The sequence below is a fragment of the Hydractinia symbiolongicarpus genome, chromosome 4 (assembly GCF_029227915.1).
Source record: "Hydractinia symbiolongicarpus strain clone_291-10 chromosome 4, HSymV2.1, whole genome shotgun sequence".
NCBI classification, from domain to species: domain Eukaryota; kingdom Metazoa; phylum Cnidaria; class Hydrozoa; order Anthoathecata; family Hydractiniidae; genus Hydractinia; species Hydractinia symbiolongicarpus.
In genome coordinates, this window is record NC_079878.1 from 22,824,730 (window position 1) to 22,836,969 (window position 12,240).

Genomic DNA, 12,240 nt, shown 5'->3' on the forward strand with positions numbered 1-12,240 from the left:
AAAATAACTATTAGCGCTATTAAAAAATGTTGAGAAGTCACAAGATCCAAAAAGCACTAGAATATGTATAAGTATATGTATATTTAGACTAGTTTCAGCATTTTAAGCAGATATTTCTTTTTTTAAGTGTATTTTTTCTAGAAGAATTAAATTTCTCCGTTGTTGTTTACCCTAACGGTAAATAATTTCGGTAAACAGTGACCAATTTTTTTAATCAGTGACTAATATTTTGTATTGACCAAAAATCTTTTACAGACCAATTTTTTTATATAAAATTTTGCTTCTGCTTTGTTACTAACACAAAATATAAAGTGTTACAAGCGTTCAATATTTTCTGTTTATATTTATAGCACCTTCGTTCCCAGGAGTACACTAGGTACTATTACTATATCCAGTGACAGCACAAATTAGCAGGACCCATAAAGGTGGGGGCAAACAAAGTCCAACATTACATCCAACATGCAATTTTTGTGATGTTACATGAAATGTTGGACTGGTTTGTGTCACTTCAAAATCTTGAAAAAATTTGTAATTTTTAAAAAAGAAGAAAAAAATCCTGTTGGACGATGTGTTGGATGGGTCCAGTAATTACAGTTGTGACACGCTTAAACTTCCTTCCTTCTCTCGAAAAAACACTTAAGTTCGCGACAAATTACAGACGCTTTCTTCTGAGTGAGTGAAAATGTGTGTCATAGAATCCAGCTAATCATGAGCATTATTCTTTGCGCGTTGGCACGTTATTTAAGCATCTCTCTGTATCTCTCTCGAAAGAATTTTTTTTGACATCCTTTTTATCCTGAGTTAACTCATCAAAAAAATTGCACCTGCTGTCTCGAATTTTCTCCTAGTGTGTTCTGTGTACACGAAGTAGCGCTAACTTTTTGTCCGGTCCATTTAAGAGTTCGAGAACGCGGGACACGACTGTACTTTTTTCGCGCGAGCGTTTCACCGTGTGCTCTTGTTTGCATAATGGCGGACAAAGAAGTGTTAATGCGAGGAAACGACGATAAAGTTTTACATGCAATATTTCATCCACATCTTCCACTTCAGCCAGAAAGTGAGTTGCTCGTGGACGAGGCAGCAAACGATAAAACAGATCAAGAAATACCGGATGCTTTTAAAAAAATCGAGGTTGATGCAGTTAACCAAGCCCAAGATGGAAATCTTCTTTACAGTTTAGATCTGTTTAATAGGCTTGTTAAAGAACTTCCTAACTATGCTTCCGGTTATAACAACAGAGCACAACTATTTAGAATTCAAGGTGTGATTTTATTTGTTTAAAAACTGGATTATTTGGGCTAGCTATTCAGGCTATTTAGGGTGTTAGCTAAAGCTATAATACATAGACGTATTTCAATGTTTACGTTTTACGGCACTTATGCGCATGCGCAAACTTGTGAAAAAATCGACAGGCAAAACATTGAGGGCGCCCAGTGTCATTTGTTAGAGATTATTGAAGAGAAGAGACGTTTTTGTACTGTTTGGATATATTTATTTTTTAAATACTTTAAAAACTATTATTTTCATAACAATGCCTGATAGCTGTTGCGTACCTAATTGTACAAATCGTCGGAAGACGGGTGAAGAAGGTGGATTTTACAAAATTCCTAACAAGAAGCATCCTGTGTTGAGGGAGAGATGGCTGACTGCAATTGGCAGAATTGAATGGTCAGAAGAGTTAATAAAGAATGCCAAAGTGTGTCATTTACATTTTGTGTCTGGTAAGTGACTTTGTTCACTCATTTTTAAAAGTTTTTTTGTAAAGTAGTGTGAGCCATATTGTGTTTTGTGTCCCCTCACCCACATGAACTTTTTCTCTGGAATTTTTAAAATTTTATAGATTTTTTATTGTTTGCTTTTTTAGGAAAAAAGTCCAAAGATTCTTCTCATCCAGACTGGGTACCCTCAGTATTTGAACGTTGTGGAAAATGAGTGAGTGAGAAAAGAAAGCTGGAAAAGCAACATAGACATTCTCGACTCACAAAACGAAGGAAATTAACATCTGAACTAGTAGCTGAAAGTGAATCTGACAATGATTTTAAACTCCCAGAAGATCAAGGTCCTTCCATGTCAGAATTATGTCAGAAAGTACAAGAACTTGAGGAGAAAGTTAAATTCTTAGAAAAGGATTTAAAAAATGAGGTGGATGAAAAACAGAACATTTCAAACAAATACACTGGATTGAATAGCGAATATGCAAATAGATTAAATGAAATTCATGGACTTAGAAACAAAAACAAAACACTTTCATTGAATAAATTTTGTTATAAGTCATGACTGTGTCCACTAATGTTTTTGTCCGTTCTAAATCACATGTGAAGGCAGATTTTGAAACTGATGCTGTTATACGCCCAGCCCTGTGCAACATCCATTTGTTACTAATACTTTGAAGTGCTATTTTTTACCTCTGCATCAGTTTCATTAATTGCTGTTGGCTCATAAATAAATGTAAGAGGTTCAGGAAGGCTGTTTTGTTCATTTTCGTTTGCACTATCTGTGTCACTGTTTAGGTTTTGATCATCGTCAAGCCATAAACTGATGCTTTTAAAGATAACTGCATCTGGAGCAATCTGCCTTAATTCATCAAGATGTTCTTGATCCTTTCCAGTAATAAATTTTATTGGATCAGGTGATACAAAACCTTTTATTGTGTCTCCAAAAGGATCATCAACTTTTGGCAGTGTCTCTGTCTTTTTTGGTCTTCTAAAGTCAATTTTACTTAAGGGTGCAGGATGAGCTCTTTTTCTTGCCTTTTTCCAAGAGCATAAAACACTAGTACATGCTGTTTTGTTCAGCTCTAATGTAGCACATGCCACTAATTTAAATAATAATGCAGCAACATGACTGCAAGCTGAACCAAGTCTAAAAAAATATTGCCATTATTTATAATATTCGTTTGATCACTATAATAAAAATACGATAAATAAACTTACCCTGCAACACAAGTACAATTTGCCGAATGTATCCAACCGGTTTTATGCATTATAATCCAAGTGTCATATAATTTTTGCGTTTTCCCCTGCCTTTGACTTGGTAACACAGACGATTTTATATAACAGAAATCTACTTCTTTTAAGTGGTGACAATACACTTCTTGTACGTGTCCTGATAGATAAAAGTTGTAAGCTTCCAAGGATTTGTGTGCTTTAAGCGACTCGTGTATGAACTCGCTAGGAGTGTGAACCAAATACACATACAGATCAACATAAGTTATATCTGGAAGTAGTAAAACGTCATCGCTCCAATGGCTAGTCTGCAGCGAGTAAGGATCTGCAAGCATAGTCCCATCTGCGAGTGTAAGTTTTCCAGTATAGTGGGATTTATCTGCATTTGAAAGATTTTGAAAATAGTCAGCATTTTTCGACATGTTGAAATATAAATAAACGCACGTGCCTTCTAAATGTTTGTTTTTATCAGCAAAGAGGAAGTGCTTCACACAATGAGTACATTTTTGGCTACGTTTATATGTTGGTTTATTTAAACTGTTATATCTTATCGGAAACGTACGTAGTCTGTGGCTCGGCCTAACTTTGTTGTATATAGTCACCCATAGTTTAAAAAATATGATTGACAGCTGTTCTCGCTTTCATGAACATGATTTTCAAATACTAACAGAAGGGATGTATAATAAACGAGTAAATACCCCACGGGCAAGGACTTTTTTGTTGAGCAAGCAGACATTATAAGATGGCAACAAGAGCTTCGATCGATAAGCGAAACGACTTTCCTTTTTCAGTTTTTTCAGTAATTATAGTAATATTTTATGCTCTTTTCGCATGTTGTTTACCATTTCTGCTGCCATCTTTTGCCTGTCGAAATGCGCAGAAGTCTGGGAGCCACTCATACCGCGTCATAGTGAAATACGTCTATAGAATCACAGTCCCAGATATGTGAACTAACTCGCATCGAGTGGGTGACACCCACAATCAGGGTATCCTCACCCGACTGAAAATTTATAGTAGATTCACCCGCATCCAGCAGTTTCACACGCATTTAGAATAATACTTGGTCGAAGTTACGATTAGATGTGGCGCCGTAGATTAGTGGTTATAGCTCTCGTACTCTGTGCGGGAAACCGGGGTTCAATTCCTCTTGACAGCGATTCAACATGGGCGAGTGAATGTTACCATAGCCCCAGGTTAACCCAAGCCATGTGAGGGGATTTTGGGAGATGGCACACTGTGTGTGCGGATGTTGCCGGGAGTTGTCTGGTAGAGCGTTGGCCCTAATTATGCCTGCGTAGCTCAAAATGAGCATTAAATACTCTAGTCTCCCCATCTAAGCCATGGCCCCTCCTGAAAATTATAGACAGTGTATATCCCTTGATATTGGTGAGGCTAGCCATGTAAAATATACACATCTATCTATCTATCTAGAAAGTCTAAGGTTTTCCTACTAATTTTTTATAATAAAAACAAAAAAATTAAAAATCCTTGTAATTTCTTGTATTAGGTCGCCCTTAGCCCCCAAGAACTTCTAAGGGTGTGAGTGTTTTCGCTCTCACCCTTCTTCTTGCGCAGATTGTCAAACTCACTTTGCTTCCTCCGTGTATTGACCTTGCATCGATAGATGGAAGACTTACCAAATTTACGAAATGTGTGACCGCAAGATTTTGAGAAATATGCCAGGGAAAGATGTTTTCCGCAAATCTAGAAGTCTTAAATGCGTATTATTTCACCTCGCAACGAACCAAGGTCGCATCTCACTGAGTCGCTATTCTCAGAATAACACCCGCAAAGCATATCAGTAGATAGATAGATAGATGTGCATATTTTACATGGCTAGCCTCACAAATATCGAGGGATATACCCTGTCTATTATTTCCAGGAGGGGCCATGGCGTAGATGGAGAGTCCTAGAGTATTTAATGCTCATTTTGAGCTACGCAGACCCAATTAGAGCCTGCGCTCTACTAGACAACTCCCGGCAACATCCAACGGCCCACACAGTGTGCCATCTTTCCAATTTCCCTCACATGGCTTGGGTTAACCCGGGGCTATGGTAACATTCACTCGCCCATGTTGAATCGCCGTCAAGAGGAATCGAACCCCGGTCTCCCGCACAGAGTACGAGAGCTATAACCACTAATCTACGGCGCCACAAAATCTACGGCGCCACGAAGTAGGGTAGTAGGGTTAACATCTTTGCAGTCCCGATTTTTACTTGCGCACACATCTGAAAGTCATTATGTAATGCCTCTTACGCACACGTATATTCGAAGGTAATAATATAAACACACTGACCTTCATTCTTGCACACACATCTTTTTGGAATAGCATTACATAATGTTATATGATGCACACACAGAGGAAAAACGTGGCTCTGATTGAGTTTATTCGTTGTGGGTAGGGTTATATAGCTAGCTATATTTGACGATTCGGTTTGACGTCATAACAATTTCTTTGGAGGTGAAAAGTTTCCCTATTGTAGGTGAAGAGAGTGCAGAGCTAGGCAGATTTTGGGGTGTTAAGAACAATGTTAGAAATTTTGATAGCAGATTTTTATTGTGATCACCTTTCATTATTCTTCCATTTCCACATTTTTTTTACCATTCTTCCCCCTATGAACTAGGTTTGTTTTCAACCAGCGAAAATTTAATAATGGCGGATGTAGCACAAATGCGATTCATCAATTAAGCCAAATGTCAATCATCACTACGGCAACAAAGCTGAAGTAGGATGACTAGCTAGCTAGGATGACTTGACAACTATTTGGTGTTAGAGTCACCTGACCGACCCTATTTGCAGATAACCATTTTTGAAATTCTGAGTCAGAAGAACTAGCTAGAGCGAAAAATAATATTCTATGCTCCAACAACCAATATCTCCATTATTATCGCTTTAAAATCCTAGCCGTGAGTGCCCAAGGTTCTGAGGACTAGTTTAATATGGCAAGCTCCAAATAAACAAGGCATGCAAGAGCTCATTAAATATTGGTGTAATTACAGGGATTTATGGCTGGATACAATTTTTTTAAGTTTTTATTCTGGGACTGACCCTATTTTTAGGATTAGAATGACTTTATTACCACATATTGTGACACTCGCCCAATGTTTACAAAAGTTTAAAAGTTTACAGGTTTTTTCCACATGTGCAAGCATTTCTGTAGGTAGAAAATATAAACAACAGACCACAGTAATCAAAGAAACTCACCAAAAAAATGAAATAAATATTCGCTTAAAATTAGTGGAATTTTTTAGCAAAAATTACACAAATATATATAGTTATATATAGTTAGTTATATATAGTCTTTGATCTTATGCTATCTATCTGAAAAAATCTTTAATCTTCATTAATAGCCATTTTACTCCGTGTGAATCCTGCTTTTTTATTTACACAATAGTGTGAGTATTTCTATTGGTCTCAAAAATAAAATAAAAACAACCACATCACGCAGAAAGTGATTTTTAACTAGCTAACATCATTAATTTTATAAGTTAGGCTCAATCTACAAATCAGGGATCCCGTGATCCAAGCATCAGATTCCTTGAACCAGAGATGTTGATGTTTTCCCAGAGATATTGATGTTTTCTGTTTTGTTCTTGAGTGGAAATTTACCTTAAGGTGGCAGTAACCCTTTTAAAAATCGGATTTTTTTTTTTTTTTTACATAATTAGTCACGAAAGGTTATTTTCAGATTATATAACCACATTTTTCCTGTTATAACACACTTGTCACGATTTTATGGCTAAAATACTATTATCTTTCACCAAAAATATTCCGCCTCAGCAATTCCTCTTTAAAATAAAATTCATGAATAATTAATTATTAATATTTACCTATACACCTATATCACTAAAATTTTGCCGTACGTAGTGTAGTGGGTTCGTCTGCGGCTCCCAGTTCTGGGGACCGAGGATCGAATCCCGGTCACTGCTTGGCAGTATGTTAGTGATGAACAAAGTAGTTCTTCAATATAATTAATTAGATCTGCCCAATATAGTTTAAAGGGGATTTTCACGAAGCGAACTCGATGGCGAATTCGCTTTTTAATTTTCACGACAAAATAAATTAGATGCCAAATTCATTGTTTACATAGGTTAACCACATTCTGATTGGTCTAAACCTAGCAGCGAAACCTTTAGCCGCGAAAAAGTAGGAACTGTTTCTACTTTTTAGCGAAGCGAATATTTTGATGCAAAATCATAACAAACAAAACTGCTCATGCTCGGATACAATTTGCCGTCGAATTCGCTGTTCAATTCGCTTCGTGAAAATCCCCCAAGTCTACGTGCTTGCAAAATTGTATAGAAAGAAATGACGTAATCATTAAAGAGAAACATTACTAACAACAAAGATGGTGCATTATGTAGAAATTTAAGACGATCTTTGTTATGCTACACTGCACGAGCTTTAACTTTCGATAGCATTTTCGTTTTGCTTTAAATTTTTTAGACATGCTTGGTGAATCATGCAGCGGTGTGCGGAAATCTTTTTATTCGTAATATTTTTCTTTTAACAGCGTTCAATGCAGCAGGGGATTTATAGAATCTTTTGAAAAAAACAAAAGGATATTGTTAAAAAAATAAGAATCAACAAAAAAATCAACACCGTTTTAACAGGGTTAACCCGAGGCTCATTTAAAAACAGAAGCTGATGAAAAATAACGAGATTGTAAAAAGTTGGAGCTCGTAGGAGGCGATTTTTTTCTTGATTTTGATGCATTTTTAAAAAGAAATATCTGCTGACTCAGCAATTTTAGTGTTAGTTAAAATCATTTTATTATGTATTAAGGCCTATATTTCTAGGAAATAGTAAAAAAATGGTATAAATAAAAGACTGAGTAAATAATTCAGCTGTTTGAACAGGTTACTCCCACCTTAAGGTAATTTTTGGTTCGAATTTTATGAAAAATTATTTGCATCTTCCAAAGGCTTTGTTTTTAGGGGATAACGATTCTGCATATGAAGATTTAAACAAAGCCATTTTGCTAAGCAGAGGAAAAGGTCGTGTGGCATCACAAGCCTTCGTACAAAGAGGACTATTATATAAACTGAATAATGAAAACGAAAAAGCCACAAAGGATTTTCAGTCAGCAGCAAAACTTGGAAATACTTTTGCTAAGCAGCAGATAACAGCAATGAATCCTTACGCTGCATTGTGTAACCAAATGTTAGGTGAGATGTTTTCAAAAATATACAACGGTGAGCCTGACATGTGATTTTGTCCAATAAGTTTCGCAGTAAATACTCAATATTTTTTGTTACTTGTGTTAATTGAAGGTGTAAATATTTTTAACTTTCTGAGAATTGGGTCGGATTTTAGGTCTTATTTTTTCACTTTCCTGTACCACGAAGTTTAACTCACTTAGTTGTAAAACATTTTTGTACGACAAAACAAAGTGCATTTGTAATTTCATATTTAGTAGTATAATAGTACATTATATTTAAGTTTTGTTATTTTTTATATTTAATTTTATGGATATCTGCCTTGTAAATTTCGCCAAACTGTATAAATATTTTGTAATCAAACTCGCAGTTGTAGTAAACAGTGTGTATCATAAAATAAAGGGGCATACAGAACTTACTGTTTTTTTTGTTTTTTTAGAAAAGACTCACAAAAACTTGGATTGACTATAATAAACTAATAAGGCTGGAAATATAATGCCTAAATCTTGGCATTAACTTAAGGAAATTAATTTTAGCGGCAACTTTTGGATTTTAGGGTTTTGTTAAAATCTGCAAAGTTAAATTTACGCAAAATGTTTTAAATCTGGTCATTGGCAAAATCAAGTTAGCTAAATATTTAAAATCAGGCATCCAGTGTCTTCATTGAACGAGTTTTTTAAAATCCTAGCTTGGGGATGCTAGGATTTTAGAAAACTTACACAACTTATATTTAACATTTCAGTGCATCTGGTGTTTTTTTGTAGAAACCATGTAATCTGTTTTGTATTGATTAATATCAACAAGGAGGTTTAGGGTTTCAAGAAAATCGTTACGACAAAAAATTTCGGGAAGAAACTTACGCAAAAGGCATGATTTTTTAATACTTAGCGAGAATTTTCGGGGAGCCGAATTGCTAATTTGTGCTACGGTTGCACGAAATAGCGATGCTCGAGATATGCAATGCGGGCGAAAATGTGAAGTCCAGAATATGTAGGACGAGTGAACCTGTGAATTTTTACACGAACTGACGATCAATTTATCAGAAATAAAATTGTGCTAATGTACCCTAGTCCTTTTTTAGATAAGGTATAGGACATTTATAACTTAAATTTATATTTAAATTTATAACAAATTTATAACTTTCACTTTTTTGTTTATCATTGTTTTTTTTATAACATGGATGACATAGATTCTTTAAAACTAAATTCCCGCGAAATCCATTAAGTTTTGTCATCTGAGGTTAATAATTACTTTTTTTTGAACCGTGAAATTTTCTACTTGCACAAAATTTCTGACAATAGTTTAAACACATAAATCGTTGACTAATAACAGAATTGGAGCACAAATAGACTTAAATTTGTCGTAGATAAAGCAATATTCTGCAATGTTCAATAGGTTTCGAATAAAATAAATCTCTTCTCTATCTCTTTAATAATAGCCGTCGTCTGTCTGTCTGTGTGTCCGCGAAAGCCTTGTCCCGTAACGAAAACACGAATTTTTTAAAATGCGCATCAATACCAATGCGATATATTTCTGTCCACTTTGTTGCAACGGGTTAATTTAAAGGACGGACGACCCCGTGGATTTTCCACGGGCTAACGACTAGTCTCTATCAATAATAGCCGTATTCCGTCTGTCTGTCAGCAAGAAAACGTCGTGCAAATGCGATATAAAAAGGACGCGCGAACCTGTGAATTTGTCCACCACCCAACGACTAATTTATTTTTTGTATTAGGAGTGACTCAAGTAGTAGAAAGCAGTCACACAAATGTCATAATCGTTTCAATAACTTGCCCTGCTCCATCCTCTCACACGCCATCATACTGTTTCAAAACTCGAAGCATATATTGATAGCAGCTTATGCTTTTGCACACTCATGTACGCGTAAATATGAAATTTCGCGAAAATTGTTGAAAGAATTCTCGCGAAATTTGGATTTTTTTTTTTTGTGAGAAGCGATTTACACTAATATTTTTTCTACCGATTTTCTTGACACCATAGATTTCAATGTATCCTCCCATGAATCATGGTTAGCCAATGAAGACAGAGAAATCGATACTACCATTTTATCTTCGAAACATCTTAGATTCTTTCATCTGAATGCGCAATTATTGGTTGCCAGTTTCGACGAATTTCGTTATATGTTAGACACGTATCGCTTTGACATTGTTGCTCTAACAGAGACGTGGCTAAAAGAAAACAATGCTCTTATTGACTATGTAACCATCCCAGATTACGATCTACATTTTAAAAACCGCCTTAACATGAAAGGTGGTGGTGTTGCATACTATGTTAGTTCAAGGCTTAATGTCAAAAGGCGAAAAGACCTTGAAAACTTTGACAGTCAACTGGAACATATATGGTTGGAAGTACCAGGAAAAAATAAACATAGTAAACTCTTAATCGGCGTTGTTTATCGCTCCCAGTCGTTATTAACGTTTGCAGAGTGGTTAGAACACTTCGAAGATATCTTAGTTCGTGTAAAATCTACCTGGAATGGGCCGTTGATGTTAACTGGAGATTTTAATATCGATCTCTTGAAATCCAGCCCAGAAAAATCGCTATATCTATCGACTTTGGATCAATTCGATTTAACACAAATTATAACAACCGAAATATCTAGCACACTCATAGACCATATTTCAGTAGATAATGTTGACATTGTTTCCAAGTCAGGTGTTCTACCTTGTTCCGCATTTAGTGATCACGATGGAACCTTCGCATTGCTTAATATCAAAGTACCGAGATATGAACCGAGGTTGAAATTAATCAGATCAAAAAAAACGTTCGACCTACCAGCTTACATATCTGATGTTGCAAGCCTTCCATTCAGCATAATCTATGGAGTTGACGATCCCTCCCTGAAACTCGAGTTATTCAATAAATTGATTCTATCGTGTATTGACAGTCATGCTCCATTGAGGAAGATGAAACTTACAAGACCTCCTGCTCCGTGGATGAACAATACTGAGCTGAAGTCACTGATGCATAAACGTGATACTTTACGCCTACAAGCACATGAAACTAAGGACCCAACAATCTGGAAGGAATTTAGAGAACTGAGAAATCTTTCCAAAAAGAAAATACGCCATTCAAAAATGTCATATTATCGAAAATCATTATCATCTTCAAACTCTAAAGACGTCTGGAAAATCATACACAGTATTTTACATCCGCCGCCTAAAAGGAACACGATGAAATGGATTCACTGAACTCGTTTTTTTCCGCTACCGCATCGCGTACTGTTGGTAAGGATCCAATATCACCGACAGAAACAAAAGCATTCATAGACACTCTACCAAATGACAACGAGAGTAAATTTACTTTCCGTTGTGTTACATATAGCGAAGTTATAAAAGAATTGCGCAATCTTAAAAATGACTGCTCTACTGGTCCCGACGCAATCCCTGTTCGTTTTTTGAAACCAGTTGCCGAGTTTATTTGCTCCCCATTAACACATATTCTTAACGAATTCATTCACATCAATGAATTTCCACGTATTTGGAAATCTGCAAGAATCGTGCCTATAAATAAAGTGCCGAATGCTGTCGAAATTTCAGATTTTCGACCGATATCAATACTGCCCTCTTTATCCAAAGTATACGAAAAAATTGTGTTTTATAGAATTCATCGAATCAAACAACATCTACAAGGATACTGTTAATGGATTTCGTAAAGGTTGCAGCACAAGTACAGCACTTATGAAATTGAAAGACGATATCAAAAAAGCTATGAAAGCCAATGAAGTCACATTAATGGTCTTGATAGACTTCTCGAAAGCTTTTGATACTATCTGTCACAACAAACTTATCAAGAAAATGGCTTCACAAGGTTTTCTGCAGATTTCCTTACTTGGACACTTTCTTATCTTTCGGATAGACAACAATTTGTGCAAATTGATAGCAATAATTCAAATCAATTACCATCATTATTCGGAGTACCGCAAGGTTCAATCCTTGGCCCCGTATTATTCAATTTATACGTCAACGATTTACAGGACGCTTTTGATGCTTCCACTATTCAATACGCAGATGATACAACGATTTATAGATCATGTAAACCAGCAAATATTGTGAATACAGAAATTTCCATTAACGATACACTAAATGAGCTTGACAAATGGGCCGAAGAAAA

At 35.8% G+C, this 12,240-nt stretch overlaps 3 protein-coding genes across 3 annotated transcripts; 2 read left to right on the plus strand and 1 right to left on the minus strand.

The window, feature by feature from the left end:
• Positions 1 to 932: 932 nt before the first annotated feature.
• On the plus strand, positions 933 to 8,520 carry LOC130641890 (tetratricopeptide repeat protein 36 homolog). The gene is made up of 2 exons (XM_057448902.1): positions 933 to 1,261; positions 7,885 to 8,520. Exons 1-2 carry the CDS (start codon positions 970 to 972, stop codon positions 8,157 to 8,159), a joined length of 567 nt encoding a protein of 188 aa, XP_057304885.1. The 5' UTR covers positions 933 to 969; the 3' UTR covers positions 8,160 to 8,520.
• Positions 1,440 to 3,835, minus strand: LOC130641888 (uncharacterized). Its single transcript, XM_057448900.1, has 2 exons — positions 2,934 to 3,835; positions 1,440 to 2,862 (listed from the first exon to the last, which is right to left on the minus strand). The coding sequence occupies exons 1-2, from the start codon at positions 3,365 to 3,367 to the stop codon at positions 2,379 to 2,381; spliced, it is 918 nt and encodes a 305-aa protein (XP_057304883.1). The 5' UTR covers positions 3,368 to 3,835; the 3' UTR covers positions 1,440 to 2,378.
• Positions 1,532 to 2,250, plus strand: LOC130641891 (C-terminal-binding protein 1-like). The gene is made up of 2 exons (XM_057448903.1): positions 1,532 to 1,721; positions 1,865 to 2,250. The coding sequence occupies exons 1-2, from the start codon at positions 1,532 to 1,534 to the stop codon at positions 1,930 to 1,932; spliced, it is 258 nt and encodes an 85-aa protein (XP_057304886.1). The 3' UTR covers positions 1,933 to 2,250.
• Positions 8,521 to 12,240: the final 3,720 nt, after the last annotated feature.

Coding starts and splice junctions, on each gene's coding strand:
- LOC130641890 (XM_057448902.1), top strand. CDS start 970: ATGGCGGACAAAGAAGTGTTAATGCGAGGAAACGACGATAAAGTTTTA. Junction 1,262..7,884: donor ACAACTATTTAGAATTCAAG/GTGTGATTTTAT, acceptor CTTTGTTTTTAG/GGGATAACGATTCTGCATAT.
- LOC130641891 (XM_057448903.1), top strand. CDS start 1,532: ATGCCTGATAGCTGTTGCGTACCTAATTGTACAAATCGTCGGAAGACG. Junction 1,722..1,864: donor TCATTTACATTTTGTGTCTG/GTAAGTGACTTT, acceptor TTGCTTTTTTAG/GAAAAAAGTCCAAAGATTCT.
- LOC130641888 (XM_057448900.1), bottom strand. CDS start 3,367: ATGTCGAAAAATGCTGACTATTTTCAAAATCTTTCAAATGCAGATAAA. Junction 2,863..2,933: donor AATTGTACTTGTGTTGCAGG/GTAAGTTTATTT, acceptor ATATTTTTTTAG/ACTTGGTTCAGCTTGCAGTC.